This window comes from Zingiber officinale, chromosome 5B (assembly GCF_018446385.1).
Source record: "Zingiber officinale cultivar Zhangliang chromosome 5B, Zo_v1.1, whole genome shotgun sequence".
In the NCBI taxonomy this organism is placed as follows: Eukaryota; Viridiplantae; Streptophyta; class Magnoliopsida; order Zingiberales; family Zingiberaceae; genus Zingiber; species Zingiber officinale.
In genome coordinates this window covers 139995537-140013096 of record NC_055995.1, presented here as the reverse complement: position 1 = coordinate 140013096, position 17560 = coordinate 139995537, and the positions used below count along the sequence as shown (strand labels likewise).

Genomic DNA, 17560 nt, shown 5'->3' with positions numbered 1-17560 from the left:
GTTTCAACGATCACAAGTTAGGAAAACCTAAAACAAAAGATCGACAAAGAACCTAAACTCTATTGTCATGAAATCAAAAAATACAATCCATCATCTAGTTTAAACAATTAGCATGACATAACAAAGTAAAATATAAGAACAATGATAAATAACATAATTGCCCTTGTCCTATAGCATCATCTAAGAATCCAATATCTTTCAGGAAGAAGAAGAAGTAGAATCAATTGAAGAGAAATCTTCTAAGGGATTTAGGGTAACGGTACCACAAACACTTATCAATGGGGAATGAGGATTCTATCAAATGCTCTAATTCAACGGAGATCTCTTCCTTATATAGGAATGAAATTTGTTATCAACCCGTAGATAATAATAAATTGGACTAAAAAAATACTACATATTAAACTTATATCTAATAATCTGAAACCTAATAACCTTATACATGCTTTCATTTCGCTCGAAAACATTCTCGAAATATCGAATACAAGACGGATATTTCTTTTTCCAAGCTGCTCAAATTTGATTTTGATTTTGATTCTGATTCCCCTAAGAAACAAAAGACTAACTTCATCACCATGCAGCTGATTCAAGTACAAATTTATTAGCAAAGTGTAGCTTGTGAAAACTCTCGTAATACAAACGGATCGATCGATCGATCAAATTATTCAAAAAGAGCAGTTCAGATCAAGATCATGATATCAGATCTATACTTCTACTTCAGTTACTGCATCAGCTAGTGATTACAAACAGCTAGCTAGCTGGCCTCCCAGAGCAAAAGCTGCAGCTAGCGCCGGCCGGCCGACCGGTCATCCTCATGGCCCGACGGGACCAAGAGTACTCGTCGTCGCCGGAGACGGCTTCCCCCGCCCCATCGTAAACCCGCGCGTGCCGTCGGGCATCCGGGGGCTTTGCGGGCAGCATAGCTTGCTCATTGCCTCCCCTGCTTGGCCGCCGCCCTGCCCCAGCGCCTTGCCTCCTCGCCCCCTCCCCCAGCCTTTTCGAGCCCCGTTCTGGCTCTCCTCGTTCTGCGCCAAAGTAAAGGAGTCAGTCCGCGGCGGCCGCCGCCGCAAGCAGCACCGAGCTAGTCAGACTTACGCTGTGATCGGGGGGCACTTGATCGCCGCGAGGAGACCCGGCCAGAGTTTGGGAAGAGGACGACTGTTCATCGTCGGAGAATATGTCGAAGTGATCGAAGTCCAGCTTCTTGTTTCTGATCACAGATTTTGGCTGCACACAGAGTTGTAAATTTCATTGTTAAAAATTATCCCAAAAAAGAAGAAGAAGAAGAAGAAAATGGAGAAGAGATTACAGAGCATCGTAGCATCGTTCTCACTCGAAGGCCCTTTCTCCAGTTCCTCTCATCGTTCAACTTCTCGACCTGCATAATCAACGAAGAACATCTAATGGCCTTCTCAATTAATGCTCCAACAACAATCTGTCAATCGACTCATACCGCCTTCTCAGCTTGATCCGTGCTCTCGTACTCCACCAGCGCATGCAGCTTCATTCAGAAAATTAATTCACAGTCATTTTGAAGAGATCGAAAACCATTAAACACGAATACCTTATTGCTGATCAGCACATCATTCTTGGAGCTTCTCGCTGAGTTTGGCTCCTGAGGATGGCATATCCTGATGTTCTTCACGCTAGTAAAGATCAAAATCATCATGATTATGATTCATTTTCCCCCCTATTTTAAATGATGAAGAAGATCGATTTATGTTTACCACCCAGCGACGCTGAATATTTTTTCAAGGTTCTGGCGCGAGTAATCCTCTGGCAGATTCTCTACCACAACAGTACGAGACTACAAAAAAGTGAAGAAGAAGAAGAAGAAGAATCAATAATATTGCATAAAAAAATAAAAATAATGAAATATATATTTTCCATTGCTTACTTGGAGCTCCTCTTTGTCTCTTTCAGTGAAAAGTTGCTTGCGTTTGATCTTCTTGCCATCCTCGCTAAGAACCTAAAAAATTAACATGAAATTCTATATATACTCATTAAAATGGTATAAAAGATTTGAAAAGAAGTTAAATCCTCACTAGCTTAGAGGAGGTCTTGAGGGCTTTAATGAGCGTGTAGTTATTGACATCAAGAGCTTTTATCTTTTTCCAAGAAGCAACCACTGACATTGGCACTGAATCAAGAAAATTATATATGATCATTTAATTAGACCAATTGAAATAATATGTAACTGAAAAATCAAAATGTATGTATATATATTCACCATATCCTTCTGGATCTTTGTTCATAATCTTCATCAGGAAATCATTTGCAACCAGATTGGTATCGCTGAACTGGTACTCCACCTGTGATTCGGATTGCAAAAATCATTTAAACATGTATACTTTTTTAATAAGTCACAAAATGATCAGAACCTGCTTTACTATCTTTTGAGCTAGATCGCTGCTGTTCTTCGGGCTTGCTGCTGCGCCTTTGCCGTAGAAATCCGGAACGAAGTGAGTGGATTCTTGGTCTGCGAAGTAGAACCATTCTGGTCCCAATGAGCCGCCGCCGCCGCCGCCGTTGCCGCCGTTGAAGAACTGGAGGTAGGGGTAGAAGCACCCTCCTGGTAAGGAAGACGGCGGCGCGGTGGCGACCGCCGGCAAGTGCGACCGCGGCACGAACTCCGGCGCGTGGACATTCAGCTTAAACCTCGGGCTCAGAGCACCCGCCTCCGTCGTCGTCTCTTCCTCCACCACTTCTTTGATCTTCTCTTCTTCTCCTCTGGTTTCTTGTGCCATTAAATTTGTTTTTTTTTCCTGAAAATAATTATTATTATTTTTTCAGGGTGTTCTTCGATTGCCTCTTTAAGTAGTGTTGTTCTCCACTTCTTTCTCATGGAGTTTGTGGTGAAAGGAATTTTCGAGACTATTTCCTCCTAATTTCACTCGATCTTCTTCCCACAATTCCTCTCACCTCGACACATTTTCGGCCAGATTGAATTGCCAGAATAAAGTAGTATAATATTTATTTCAAAAAAATAAATTTTAACACGAGCAAATAGCTAGCAATAAAATATCCTCAAAATTAAGATATAATATTAAATAAATTTTCTTTGGTATATTAGACAGCAATATAATTCCTGTTTTAATAGGAAGGAAGTTTGATGATGTCTCGGCTTTGGGTTTTGTCCTACTTATCTTGAAAATAGATGGTCTGCTTTTCTAATTTGTTTATTGGATAAACTACACTTATGTATATTTAAAGATTTATCTTTAGAATATTTATCTCTCAATATTCTTTTATTTGTTCTCTTAAGTGTTTTACGATTGATCAGAATTTCATCAGATTTCATCAGATTCAAAACATGTACATTAATGCTATTCTTTTCCAGAAGTTCATCAGATTTCTTCTTTTTTAGAGTTTTATGAGATTGATCAAGTTCGACTAAAAATAATATTAAGTTGATTTATGTTAGAAAAAAAATCATATATATCCATAATGATATAATATTGGGCTTAAGTCCTCAATTTATTTTTAAGATCTAGTATTAATCGCATAAAGATATTTTTCATAAACTCATATTTTTTTTATGTATTTCTAATTTGGGATTTTGATTATAGTTTTAATAATTTATTTCAATATATTGGAATAATTATAGTTTTTGCTGCTATAATAGTATATTAGAATAAAGATATTTTTGAGACGGAAAAAATAGGAAAAATAAAATAAGCGCCTTTTTGATATAATTCCAATAGGCAAAAGAGGGATACTTTGTTACTTGAAAAAGGCGGGCACTTTTAACATTAGCACAAGCTTGGGAGGAATTCACGGCGGCTACTTAAAATTTTGATTTTTATGTGCCCAAAAGAGCAAAGACACGATTTTAATCTCCCTGTCTTGGTTTCAGGGGCCGACCGTGTCCGCTGCGTTCGACAATCGACAAACCCTATAAAATGCTGCCAATACAAGTGATGAACGGCTCTGCAAAAAGAGAAGAGAAGGCAAGGAAAGGATGAAGGTTTTGGTGGAGATGCTAACTGGGAGGTTGTTCCACGTCGAGCTAGGTGGAGAAGGATGCCACGGTGGGGAACTTGAAGAAGGCCATCGCCGTCGTTGGAGAGGAGAAGATGCCACTGGAGCAGCATGTGCTTCTCGTGCTCGGCAATGGCCGCCTGCTGGCTGACGACGGCTCTGCCCTCGCCGAGGCCGGTGTGCGTGACGACTCCGTCATCTACCTCTTCTTCACCTCCATCGGAGACCCAAACTGGCTCCCATTTCTCGACTACCATGTCATTTAGGTGCTGTCTCTCTTTTCTTCTGTACGTGGTTTTATGGATCGCGAATTGGTGTGTTAAAAATAAATGATCGTCGCCGGCGGTGTAGTTATCAGCCGGTGTATGTCATCGGCGGTGGGGCAAAATCAGCAAAATCTAATGAATATGTTTTATCAATTTATGATAATAATAAAAATAACAAATTGATTTTTGTACGATGCTAACTCAGATAACATTTAATCCTACCCGTCCGATACCAATCACATCTGACGGTCCTGATTCCCGATCCGTGTGCTCCGGGATCAGCTATAAGCGAAGCAATAGCTGCCGGCGTCCGGGACTCCGGGGCTGCGAAGAAGGGGACTTCTAGGAGTAGCATGGCTGGCCTCCAGTTCCCGTCGGCCGGATCGTGCAGTTCTTAAAGGCCGGCAAGTACGCCGAGCTAGTTGGCGCCGGCGCCCCGGTCTACCTTGCCGCCGTGCTGGAGTACCTCGCAGCTGAAGCTTGCGTTTCTTAAGTTTCCTTTCACAGTTTAGGGTTCAAAAGGGGAATTCTTGTCGAATCGATTCACGATGATCGATGCCCGCTGTTGATGTTTTCTTCAGGTGCTGGAGTTGGCGGGCAGTGCGGCGCGGGACAACAAGAAGACTCGCATTGTGCCGCGGCACATCCAGTTGACGGTGAGGAATGACGCGATGAGCTAACGAAGCTGCTGGTCTCCGTCACCATCGCCAGCGGCGGCGTGATGCTTAGAATCCACAACCTCCTCCCCAAGGCCTCCAAGCCTTCCGGCGCTGGCGACGACGAGAGCTGAGCCTTTGGCGGTCGCAAATGTTCTTCCTTCTATCATCAGGTCATCTAAGATGGCGACGTGCTCTCTCCAAATAGATCAGATGTACAGATTCGATGCTCTGGCTGCTCTGTTTAATGTCGTTTTGTACATTGAAGAAGAGTTTTGGCATGGAAAAAATCACTCTTTTACCGAGTGTAACTTCGATGGCGAAGATGGCGATCGCATTGGATCGAACCAATCTTCCTTTTATAGACCAAAAAGATGAATGACAATAAGAACTAGTTCTTCACAATTTGTCGGTTGGTGTTCATTTATATCTAAAATTGCAGAAAAAAAGTTGTAAAGAGTAGGTGCTACAGATTATGCTTGCTTTGGATGATTAAACAAAGCAATACTATCAACCAGTTAAATTAAATTGACAAAAATAAAATAAAAGAAGGAACTTACTCAAATCATGTGAACCAATGAAGGAGCCAAGTCTGAATTTGACCCCCCAAAACCATCTGTTCGCCATTCTAATCATCAGTAAACGAATTTTTCAGATACAATAAATATCCATTTAGACAAATTCTTGTTGCTTGTAAAATGAGCTAAATTGATTACCAAATCTTGGCAGACAAACATGTTTAAGCATAAACTAAATAAACATGATAAAAATCCTGCCCTACATAAGTGTACAAGATTAGTAAAATACACCATGGGATCGTATCGTCACAATTCTGGTGGCCCGGATGAGAATTGCCCCCAGCACATGGTTGGGTGAGACTGTCTGGAACCTAGAAATCCTGCACGAAGAAAGATATTTAATAAAACATGTAAACAATGGTGGAGGAACCATTTCAGATACATTGTAATGTCAGTTGACTTAGATTTAACGAGTTAAATACATTCTAATTATTAAAAGAAACGTAGCAATTAAAATCCTATACAACTATTTCTGAACTATACTATCAAAGTGAATGCACTGTTTTTGTATTTACCGTGTGATGTGCTGTCTACAAATATTGCTTGATTTGTTTTATCATACTGCAGGCTTTCAGGTACTCCACTTTCAACTGGATTTTGTAGTCGATCAGATGGAGCAGATATTACAGAAGTTGTTTCTACAGATCTCGTCTGTAAAAATTGTTCAATCTGATTATTGAGTAGTTCTGCTTGGCCTTCGAGAAATGCATATGAATCTAAAGATTTAGCCGCATGTGCTGCAGCTAGACCAAAAATGCGGCATAAAATGTTACAGCGATTTGTTACTGATGACTGAGGATCACCAAAAGAGAGCGCTAGGTTTTGACTTAACTCACTGTTCTTAGCATCCTTTCTCCATCTTTTCAAGATGTACTGTGATGGGATCTCTTTAATATTTCTTGTATCTAGTACTTTCAACACATGGCAACATTGTATCCCAAGAAATTCAAATTTTTTGCAACTGCATGTGGCAGAACCATCTACAGAATCAAATTTCACCAAATGTTCTTTAGGTTTCTCATCGACTATAACGTTGTATTGAGATATCGTGCCAACTTCGCCTAAACTATATAACATACAATCCATGTATGATTCAAACTCCCTTTCAAACATTCTGTAGGCAGCTGGAGTGTAAGCATTTGCAGCCTGCTTCAGCATGCGCATAGAAGGTGACTTCTTTGTATTCAAACTAGCACTAAAATCAGCTTGTAGCTCTGCAGACCTTTTCTCAGATAATATTTTCTCATAATTTTCAAAAAAGGACAGAAGGTCAGTCTCAGCGGTCAAATATTTCTTCAATTCGGTACCAATACTCTCTTTCTGTTGGGCACTTTTCATATCTGCATAAAATGCTTCCCGTCCATATACAAGCGACCATTTTTCCCTTTCCTCAAATAACTGACCCAACCATTCATTTTCTTTAAGTTCATACTTTCTGCACATAGCCTCCCATTCTCTCAAGAAATCTTCTTCATCTTCAAAGTCAAACAGGCATCGGCTAAAATCATATCCAAAAGTTTTTGATCCATGGAATGCTTGACTTAGTTGCATGACAGCATTTTGATATATATGCCAAATGCAGAATCGATGTATTGTACCTGGCCAAACTGCAGCTATTGCTTCGCTTATAACTGCTGAACGTTCTGTTAAAATTGTTTTAGGCTGTTTCCCACTCATTGCTGCCTTGAAACTCTCAAACAACCACTTCACCGAATCTGTGTTTTCATCATACAGTAGCGCAGCACCAAATATGATAGTTTGGTGATGATGATTTACACCAGTAAATAACACAAATGGCCTACCATAACCAAGTATTTTGTAGGTAGTATCAAAGAATACAACATCACCAAAGTAACAAAAATCCATCATAGATTTTGCATCCGCCCAAAAGAAGTTTGATAAATCATCATCTTTGTCAACTTTTATGGCGTAGTAGAATGATGGGTTATCTTCCTGCATCTTTTGTAAATACTCCAATGTGGCCCCAGCATCACCAACCTGAATAGCCTTAATACGCTTGGTTTGTAGATGGTTTTTCTTATCAGCAGAAAGCAAGGTGCAATGTTGACGAGATTGTACTTGCTTATTGTCTGCATTCTCTGCAGATTCATCAGCCATTTCTGCAGCACGATCTAAACCATTATCTGCAGTCTGAGATATCAAGTTCTCAGTAGAAAGAGAAGCTTCTAGCTGATGGTTATGATATGTAACAAATTCCGTTACTTGATACTTGCCACTAGGCGTTATTCGAATGACCATACAGGCAGGACAACCTGTTCTGAATTCGGGACGGGGCTTCTTTACCCTCTTTGCTCCTTTTTTCTGCTCACGAAAGCCTTCTCGTGAACAAACAAACATCCTTCTTGTTATCGCATTTTCTGCATTGACAGTCACACTTGCTCTTCGAACACTGAATCCTAACCTACCAGCATACATGTTGTAGAATTCATAGGCATCATCCTCAGTTTCAAACTCTGGTGTTGTCACAGTATCATCTGTCAGATCTGCTCTAGCAACTCGAGCCTTACGCCTGAGTTTTTTTGCCCTCAATGTATGGATTGTAGACACAGTTGCTATCTGATGGTTGTGGTTCGGTGCAAATTCAGTCACGCGGTACTTTCCACTAGGTGTGAGCCTGATGGTCATGCATGCTGGGCAACCAATTCTTGTTTCAGGTCTTGGACACTTAGCCTCTTTTGCACCTTTTTTCTTTTCTCGAAAGCCTTCCCTTGAGCACACAAACGTCCTCCTAGTGATGATATTTTTTGATGTCCACAATGTTGATCTCCTGACTATAAAACCCACGTTCTCTGCATATGCATTATAAAACTCATATGCATCATTCTCACTGTCAAACAACATATCAATCCTTGGTACCCATCTCACGTTACTGCCATCCCCTACTTGCATAGAATCAGTACTTGCCATGTCCATCACCTTCGCCTGCTCAACCATATGAAATTCGTATAAAATTTCCACAACTAATTGATACAATAAATAATAACAAATTAGAATAGTCTAACTAAGACAGATATATACTGCATTTAAAGGTATAGAAATAACATTAGATCAATGCATAATGCATCAGCAGTATGCAAACAATTAAGCATATTAATAAGTCGCAATTGTGAATTAACTACTTAACATGAATCTAGTCATAGAAATATAATTTAACTGCTAATCCATTACATTAGATTTAAACATAAATAGTTCTAGTTAACTTCCTTACTAAGTATTTTATTGCTAAAGAGATTAGTCGATTTAAACTTGGAATCTAACTTCTTGTAGGAGAACCAATTCAAGATTAGAAAAATATATGATTGCATATGCTACAAGGCGAAAAGAATGCTACAATTGATTGCACATTTTTCATTCAGGGACAAAACATGTTTAATAAAAAGATATGTTATATAAATCACAAAAAGGGATCAAACATTTTATATGTGATCAATTCCGACACCTCCTCTACGGTAAAATGTTCCAAAAGAACGTGTTATAAAGCACAAAAACGGATAAACATTTTATATGTTATCAGTACCTCCTCTATATCAAAATGTTCCATCATCATAAATTGTCCCAAATTAATTTAAAGTTTAATGCATAGACAATATGAGAGAGAACAAGTGCCTTATAAAGCATCTCTATCATCACATAGTTTAACACATTTGTTGATCACAATTTCCACAGCAAATATTACAAGAAGCTGCATACAAAAAAAAAGTTGCCTTCCACATAGCAAGTAGAATGTTAACCCATTTGGTTCATGAAGGCTAATAAATAAATACGGATTCATCATTGTTTATTCTTCTTGTTTTGCTCCTTATGTTAAAACAAATTTGTCAATGGTAATATGATTGACCATATTCTAAAAGCAAAAGGCCCTGTTTACTTGCGTTGAAAGGAAAGAAAGGAATCAGAGAGAAGGGAAAGAGTGGATTCATGGAATGAAAGGAGAGAGAGGAAATAAGGTAAAAACTTGATTATTACCAAGTGTGGAAGGGTCTTTCTCTACTCAATTCACTCCAAATAATCAAGGAAATTTTGCTTAGATCCCCTCATATAATTTGCAAGAGGGGCATATAAGATATGCTTTTAGGATGTAGCTCCTAAATGACTTATTTTCCATGAATGAAATCATGCTTTTGGTATATTCCTAACAGTTTATCTAGTGGATCAATAAAGAAATACGAAATAATCAAATAATAAAGGGTAAACCTTTTGGCAATTATTCTGCATGGATGAAATCTCTGAAGCTGATGGAATAGGTGGTTGAGCAGCCCAGGGTGTGGCCGGAGACAACAAAACAACAGGCCGTGTCCATGTATGCAGTAATGGTTGTAATGTAGTTGGATGACCACCAGAACTACCATGTGCAGATGTGACAGGCTTCAAAGGAGTAAAAACTATGGCTGGGGCAACAAAAGTCTTTTTATCACTCTTCATGCTGTAAAACTGCAAACATAGATCAGGAACATATATTATCTCTGCCTCTGCAGAAAGCAGTAATTTCAACTACACAAATATCTCTGCGCATAGTAAAATTATTAATTATTCAACCATATACTCTACACTTGGAACTAAAAATATATGTATAATTTCTAAAAGATAAGCAAACATGATGTTGTGCAGTTAGGCAATGGAATGCACCATATCTAAAACATATAAACCACAACATTTTGACTTTGGATTATTGTTTAAAATACCAGTACCTACTGCTATGAAGATTTGTCAAGTATATACATCCAAGAAGCAAAAAAAAAAAAACTTAGAACAAGATGTAATCTAACTTGCGGCAATGCAATGTATGATTTACAAAGTCTCTCGGCCCCATGAAACAAGGAGATACCTCAGAAGTCTAGTTCAATTTTGCTTGGTTATATCATCGTATTCAATCAAAAAATAAAGCAATTTTGCTTTGTGCACAGTTTTATAGAATTTTACCAAGGGACACAAAATATCAACTGAATATGGAAAGTACTGATCCTACCTAAATTTTCTGAGACAACTTGAAATTATCAAAGACTATATCATTAGACTGGAATGACTATTATTGGATATGATTAAAATTTACAATAGTCAACACAAATATCTATGCCGAATACAAAAACAATGAAAAAAATACTGTTTAAACTGAAATGTATGCCAGAAGAAGTGATGCTCCAATGGTCGTTGTGATAACCTAGATTCATAGAGGAAGTTGTCTTGGTTCATAAGCTGTATGAATTTCTGCCACTAGCTTCTTTTAGGCAATTAGGAGCTACAAGGTTGAGGCCTAGTAAGTTTTGGTTACTTCACCATTGAGCCCACTTTTGACAATACTGAAGTATTGTGAAGAGGGACTATAAACTGAACTCTGCAGTGTATACCGTGGATACTGCGAACACCTCTGCAGGCCAGGAATAGAGTCTGCTCCTGTCAAAATTGATTTTTTTTTAATTTCATGTAACTGCCTACCAACTCCATGTCTTCTCTAATCTTCCCACAACAAACCCAGTGCCCATTTTTCTTTCTTTCTTTTTTTGGTAATAGATTGTTTTTCACACCAAGAAATATCTCCACTGGGCCTATATATCCTGAAAACGACATTTATGTTCCGTTCTCGGCGTTGACGAGCGGCAGCGATGATCTAGTAATCGATCAAGAGGGACACAATCAGATAGATACACGGGGAATCAATTGATTGAATTCCTCAAGCTCATTTCACGAGCACTGATTCCGCTTTTGCAGTTGCTATAACCTAACGATCACGTTCGAACGAACTCAAGCACGGTAAGACTTATGTTCTTTCATTGACAACCAAAAGCGAAAAAACCCACTGATATAGAAAAACAAGGATCAATTTCTAATTTATTTTAACCAAATCACAAAGAAAACAGTAACCCTAAATGCATAAACAGGGGAACGGAGGGCGAATACACAATCGCATATAGGCACAGAGGGGGCAGAGATCGAAGGGTCCGGAAGGTACCTCGGAGGGTTCGATCGGAAGCCGTCGCCGGCCGTTTCAACGCCGCCACGGCGACGAGAACGCGGAAAGGGAGCGGTGGAGGAGTTCTCTGGATCTTACACCGGGGCAGTTTGGGGAGAGGACAAAAGGGAGAGGAAGGTGGAGGGATTGGGGTGGTGGATTTGGGTAAATCTTATTCGTGCTCTTCCAGCAATTATAGTGAGTTCAAGTTCGGGTGGGGCTGCAAAGCGGGTCGGATTCATTCCGCACTGATCCGAACCTTGCGTGAGTTGGATAAAAGAGAAGCTTCGCCTCCAACAGCCCGCGAAAGGCCCACCATCCACTTCAAGCCCATGTTTCCCTGCCGCTTCACTTCCCGCATCATCGACCGTCCATTGTCATCTCACCGCTAGTCGATCGGCACTCTTTGCTCCGGCGACGAAGAGCGTGAGAGGAAGAGAGGAGAACCCGAGAAGATGCCCCACGCTCCGCCGGCAGGCCGGACCTCCACCGCCGCCGCCGCCGCCGCTTTCTTCGCCCGCGATCGGGCTCTGCATACGCCGCTTCTGCCTCTTCCCGCGGCCTCGACGATCGACCCCTTGCTTTCCTCCCACATCCAGCAGACATCACCCGGCATTTTAATGAGGACGAACGCAAACCCTTCGACGTCTCCGCTCCTTGCCGCTTCGCGATCCTTGACGACACCCTCGCCCCACCCAGATCAGAACTCAAGCGCCCCCTCCCCTGGATCTGTCTCCTCTTTTCCATATCCAAGGAAAGTCGGCACTGCTTGGGGTCTGAGGAAGGAAGTTGGAAGCGATCCGCCTCCTTTTTGCATAATCAGCACATGTGCTCGACATCGAGGCTCTCATAGGCGAGCGCGGTGAGAAGGTGCCATCGGGCAGGTTGCCCTCGAGGCCCCCTGAGTGGAGATCATCAGACCTCATGAAACGGATGAGTTCGATAGGAGATTTGTGAAAACTGCGGCCGTTGTGGATGGCATCGGTCGAGATCGCGAGGTGGAGAGTCCAAGATCAGTTTCGGCCGTTGTGGCTCCCAATGCAACAGCCAACGAGAGGATCTTACCAGAATCATTTCCCCAGACAGCAGGGGATCAGCATTGGACAACATCTCCAAAGTAACTCTGAAATGGAGAAGAAAGACACAGCATGTTTCTCAAGTGAAGGCGTTCGGCCAGCTTCCATCGATAGGGACGCTCAGAGGATCAAAATTACATCAACAAGGTGCAATGAAGGTGATAGAGCGTCCAAAGCTGAAGCTTCTCCCAAGAAAAATGCCACTTGATTCTCCAGATATTCAAATGCATCTTTATCTGATCCATTTTTATCCATTTTCCTCCCCTAATGCTTGCTTTGCTCTCGTTGCTGGTAAAATTTTAAGCTTTCTAAGCTCTATCTATCTGTAACATGTGGATTTCATTTGAACGCTTGTGTAGGTAAAACAAGCATCCACGATCTTTGTGCAAAGTCAGAATGTCCATCAAGTGCACAAGAGCACAAATATACATGAGTAGATGAAGGGAACCAAGCAATTGAACGTCCCAAATTGTATCTCTGTTGAGCAGTCTCAAGGAAATGCTGACAAGGAGAGGTTAGAACTTCATTTTCTGTCAATCTTGTGATCTCACGTTTGCTTTTAGGAATCTTGTTTGATTGTATCTGATAAGTTTGTAGTGTTCTTATGTTTTATATTTTGCGCCTGTTGCTGGTCTATGAATAATTTGTTTAACTTTACATGTTTCCCAAGGGCTTTGATTGGCTTCTCTGTGCATGCTTTTTGATTTGTTCAAACAATCTTGCTTTCTGCTCCTGTTTATGTACACCATGGATGTCTTCATTTATTTATTATAAAGTCAAGTGTCTCCAGAAATTTTACTAATCAGTCATCACTATCCAACCCTTGCACAGCTCCCAAAAGGTTAATTAATCAATTTTTTTGACATAAACATAAAATGTGAAAATGGATTTCAGTAGATAATTAAGGGATAGATTCTTTATTTGTTATGTTCATTTTTTTCCCAGGCTGAATTGTTTGAATGACCCGATCTCATCATAATTCTTTTGCTGATCTTAGCTAGAGTCCTAGAGTTGCTTAGTTTGGTGATGGGCAAATGCTTCCTCTAAGAACTCCTTCAAAATTGATTCAAAGAGTAATAAATGTTAGGAAAGAAAGAACATAACTCCAATAAATTTGCACTACTGCATTAAATTTTTTCAGCATCAGGATTTGCTGTTGGATATTCAAGGAACAGCTTTGGCCCAAAAAGAAAATGCCTCATTCATGAAATTCTTCTCTTCCTTTTTAAGATTCTAGAGAGGCATGGAAGTGGTTCTAAAATAATTCTCTTTTCTGTATTTCTTTCAAAAGGAAGCCAAATTAAAGGTAACAAACTGTCATCTTTCTAAAGAGCACTCACCTTTCAGTCTTCACTACCACTCTCAAGAAACACTGAAGGGCTTCAGTTCGTGTGTTTTTATCAACTCCACATTCACTCAGTTCGACCTTGTTTAGGTAAGGTACTTGTTCCATCTATGAAACCATCTCATATAAGTAGGATCTTACTTAAATGGTGTCGGAGACTTCATCAAGATATCAATATTATTCAGATTTGCACTAATTTTAATTTGACCATTTAAATTGATAGAGATTTAAGTAGAACTCTGTTATATTTGTATATTCGTGTTCAATATTATGTGCTTATCAGATTGCTGAACCAAACACATCAGGAACTTCTATGCTGCCAAAGAAGGAGCATTAGTTTATGTACACAGTAGAACACAAACCGGAAAGGAAGGTACAGATCAACTTCATTTCTTTTTCCTTTATGATTTCATGACTTGAATCAGCTTTACCCTTTAGAATATGAAGGCGGCTGGAGCAAACGCTGGCACAAGTTTAGCTGCTCTATAGTACCTGGAATCCAGCAAACGGTGATCTGTTAGATACTAGATCCCAGAGAATTTAAGAACGCCCGACAAAATCTACGACAAGATTGCTTCTACTTAGAGAAATTTCTAGAAATGGAAAGATAGAGAGAGACCCGTAGTCGTCCTTGAAGGAGCGGGGACGGACACTTCTGGCTGACTTGGCCTTCGACGCCTTGCGCGTCCCACCACCGCCGCCAGCGGCTGCCTTGGCCGTGGCGTCTCCGGTCGCAAACAGCGCGACGTCCTCCGAGATCGACATCAGCGACGGCCGCCACGGTGCCGCCCTCCGCTGACTCTTCGTCGACCCGGTCGGCGCCGACGTCGTCCGGTCCTTCGCCGCCTCCGGCCGTGGCGATCGCCAGCGACTGGGGAAGTCCAGCGAGCTCATCATCTCTGGCTGGCAGGCACAGTTAAAAATCATCAGCATGCCACGTGTTATATAGAGCGATGGAGCGCCAGTGTTTGCTCAGCGAAATCACCAAATTGCCCTTCTACTCCTAGATTCGGATAACACCGATGATCGTGATCAGCGGCTGAGATCGGTTAGTTGATTCATAAAATTCCAAAATTAAGAGCTAAAAATAAAAAATGAGCAAGCTTTGGTATCGTTTAACACTAAATCAAGCAATTTAAACACCGGATCTAAGTAATTACTGTTTGTAAATTGCCCATTTGAAACACATTTAAATTGTTCATGCATCCACATATGTGCATGTCATATTCACTCTCCATGTGAATAAAGAAGAATCAAAGATTCGAGATCCAAAATTAAAGCTACAAATCATTCATTGTAATAAACAAAGTTCACTCAAGAACGACTTAGTGCATGCCCATTGGCAAAAGCACATCGACACGCATATGCCAACCAATGCAATCAATGCTTCTTAATCCTTTATACAGAGAATTTTAAAAATTGAAAAATTTAAAAATATTCTTTAATATCTATTTAATAAAACAATTATAGAATTAATAAAATAAAGATAAAAAAAAAGAATGAAATTCAGATGCGATTTGGTGAAGGTTACCTAGTTGGGCCGGGCTTCGACGGCCCGTTTTCAACTATTGAAAAGAAAGGGAAGAGGGCGAGGGCCAGGGCCGAGGGATGGAGGAGAGAGAGGCGACTAGACAGCCTCCGCCTTCGATGGCAGCGAAGAAGAGAGAGATGGAGATCGAGATGGCGACGGAGAAGAACGTCGAGCGGTTGCTCAACCGGATCTCACTCGTTTTCGCGGCCGTCGGCACTCTGGCCCTCCTCCATCTCTTCTCGAACTCCTCCCTTTCTTGCACTCCCGCTCCCGTCGTCCGCATCGATCGCCACGTCGCCCGCCGCCACCAACAGGACGGCGACTCTTCCCCTCGCTCCTCCTGCGATGTCGCGGCCCGCGAGGTCGTCACCCCCGAAAAACGCTTCCTCAAGCTCCGCTCCTCTCGCGCCTGGCGCCGCAGAGCCGATGCCTTCGCTGCCCTGTTCGCGACCCTACGCTCCGCCCGTATCCTTTCCAACTCCACCAATGTTCTCTGCGTCTCCGCTGGCGCGGGCCACGAGGTTGCCGCCCTACAGGAGTCTGGTGTTGCCGACGTCACCGGCGTCGACATCATCGACTTCTTCCCTCTGGTTCGACGCGCAGACCCGCACAACCTCCCCTTCTTCGACAACGTATTTGATCTCGGATTCAGCACCGGCGTAACCGAGGCGCTATTCCCTGCTCGGTTCGTTTCCGAGATGGAGCGCACCGTACGCCGAGGCGGAGCCATCGTCCTGGCGGTGAACCTCCCGTCCTCGGCCCAGGAAGTGGAGGAGATCAAGGCGATGTTCAAAAAATCAATCCTTTTAGAGGTGAGGAATATGACCATGCTTGGATCTGATATGACGCTTATCGTGATGAAAAAAAATGGGAAAAAAGCATCTTGACTTGACGATGGTATGGCGCACACAATTCTTTGATTGATTTTGTCTTACTTTCCTGAAGAAAAAAAATTGCTTCCTTAGTGCCCAAATACGTTCAATTTGTATAGATATGTAGTTGATTCTGTACATATTTTTGAATCACCAAGAAGAATGATTTATCAGTTTCAGCAAGATCTATCAGCTTTTTTTTGTTTTATCTGTAGATCTTTCTTGACAATGCACCTTCAATGGCTTTATGCCCACACACAACAGCACATCTTTGACACCTAGAACAATTTGAAAACTAACTAGTACTGCATTAAGATATTAGTGGTATAAATTTCTTTGAAATGCAAGAAACAATCATGTTAATTAAGGCCAATACATGAAACAGTTTGATGGGTCTCAGGCATTCAAATGAATCAAATTCAATATTGCTAATTGATTATGTTAGCTGAATTATGGTACCTTATCAGTTACCTTAAGTTCATGAGGATAGTTGGTGAGAATCACTTTAGGAATCCCATCTTCCAGTTTGCTTGGGCATGATCCTCAATCTCATCGTTTCAGATCCCTTTTGCTTAGAGATATGATTATTGGTTACCACTTACCACACAGAATGCAGGTGCTTATGAATGTGCTTTCGATTTAAATATCATATAAGGTGTAATTATTCACTTGAAATAGAAGCTTGAAATAAACAATTATGTCCATATAATGGATGCTTAACAACTACATGATGATTGATGGCCTTGATCTAAGTGTGTGATGGGTGTTCTTAGAAACAGTGATACGCGAATAACATGATTTGTGTTGATATATGCACAAATGGTATAGATGAAGAGTCCAAGAAATATCGTAAAACTGAACAACTAGCTTGGTTTTGGTTAGATGATTCCTGCCTTAAAGAGTACAAAACCTATATGCATTGTGTGAATTGGTTTTTGAAGTGATATTTAATCTTCAATCCGCAACCATTGTATTTATAAAAACCTTCCAAGGTCATGAGCATTGTTTTGAATAGCAGCCTTCTAAGCTAATGCGTTTCTTGTACATTCAATCTATGAGGCAATTTCTCCATATATCGCCTTGGAATTTCCAAATCATATTGGAAAAGCAAACCTAGTAGGTTATCTTGATATGGTTGCCATGCTGATCCATGTTCTATTTTGACAAGTTTGCTTGGCATTCAATGTTTTGTGCCTAAACTTCACTTAGAACTGATTTCTTCAGACCAACAAAAGTGCAGATTTTTATTCGATAAAACAATAGAATGGAGTAACAGTTTAGCAAATGATA

At 40.9% G+C, this 17560-nt stretch overlaps 4 protein-coding genes and 1 long non-coding RNA gene across 7 annotated transcripts; 2 read left to right on the top strand and 3 right to left on the bottom strand.

Moving 5' to 3' along the window:
* Positions 1 to 809: 809 nt before the first annotated feature.
* Positions 810 to 2744, bottom strand: LOC121987169 (la-related protein 6C-like). Its single transcript, XM_042541062.1, has 10 exons — positions 2379 to 2744; positions 2228 to 2309; positions 2043 to 2137; positions 1895 to 1966; positions 1725 to 1804; positions 1562 to 1643; positions 1451 to 1498; positions 1307 to 1375; positions 1093 to 1224; positions 810 to 1022 (listed from the first exon to the last, which is right to left on the bottom strand). The coding sequence occupies exons 1-10, from the start codon at positions 2742 to 2744 to the stop codon at positions 810 to 812; spliced, it is 1239 nt and encodes a 412-aa protein (XP_042396996.1).
* A 1018-nt stretch (positions 2745 to 3762) lies between these two features.
* Positions 3763 to 5305, top strand: LOC121986423. Its single transcript, XR_006113409.1, has 2 exons — positions 3763 to 4244; positions 4826 to 5305. It is a non-coding gene; the product is annotated as an uncharacterized LOC121986423 (long non-coding RNA).
* A 165-nt stretch (positions 5306 to 5470) lies between these two features.
* On the bottom strand, positions 5471 to 12908 carry LOC121986421 (protein FAR1-RELATED SEQUENCE 5-like). Of its 3 annotated transcripts, none has more exons than XM_042540369.1 (4): positions 12512 to 12908; positions 9694 to 9930; positions 5994 to 8421; positions 5471 to 5798 (listed from the first exon to the last, which is right to left on the bottom strand). In XM_042540369.1, the coding sequence occupies exons 1-4, from the start codon at positions 12554 to 12556 to the stop codon at positions 5725 to 5727; spliced, it is 2784 nt and encodes a 927-aa protein (XP_042396303.1). In that variant the 5' UTR covers positions 12557 to 12908; the 3' UTR covers positions 5471 to 5724. The 3 variants fall into 3 exon arrangements, with proteins under 3 accessions (XP_042396303.1, XP_042396305.1, XP_042396304.1); XM_042540371.1 differs by lacking the exon at positions 12512 to 12908 and adding an exon at positions 11447 to 11770; XM_042540370.1 differs by lacking the exon at positions 12512 to 12908 and adding an exon at positions 11359 to 11489.
* Positions 12909 to 14093: 1185 nt separating this feature from the next.
* LOC121986422 lies at positions 14094 to 14815 on the bottom strand. Its single transcript, XM_042540372.1, has 2 exons — positions 14487 to 14815; positions 14094 to 14359 (listed from the first exon to the last, which is right to left on the bottom strand). The coding sequence occupies exons 1-2, from the start codon at positions 14798 to 14800 to the stop codon at positions 14302 to 14304; spliced, it is 372 nt and encodes a 123-aa protein (XP_042396306.1). The 5' UTR covers positions 14801 to 14815; the 3' UTR covers positions 14094 to 14301.
* A 630-nt stretch (positions 14816 to 15445) lies between these two features.
* On the top strand, positions 15446 to 16446 carry LOC121986420. Its single transcript, XM_042540368.1, has one exon. It carries the CDS (start codon positions 15476 to 15478, stop codon positions 16283 to 16285), a length of 810 nt encoding a protein of 269 aa, XP_042396302.1. The 5' UTR covers positions 15446 to 15475; the 3' UTR covers positions 16286 to 16446.
* Positions 16447 to 17560: the final 1114 nt, after the last annotated feature.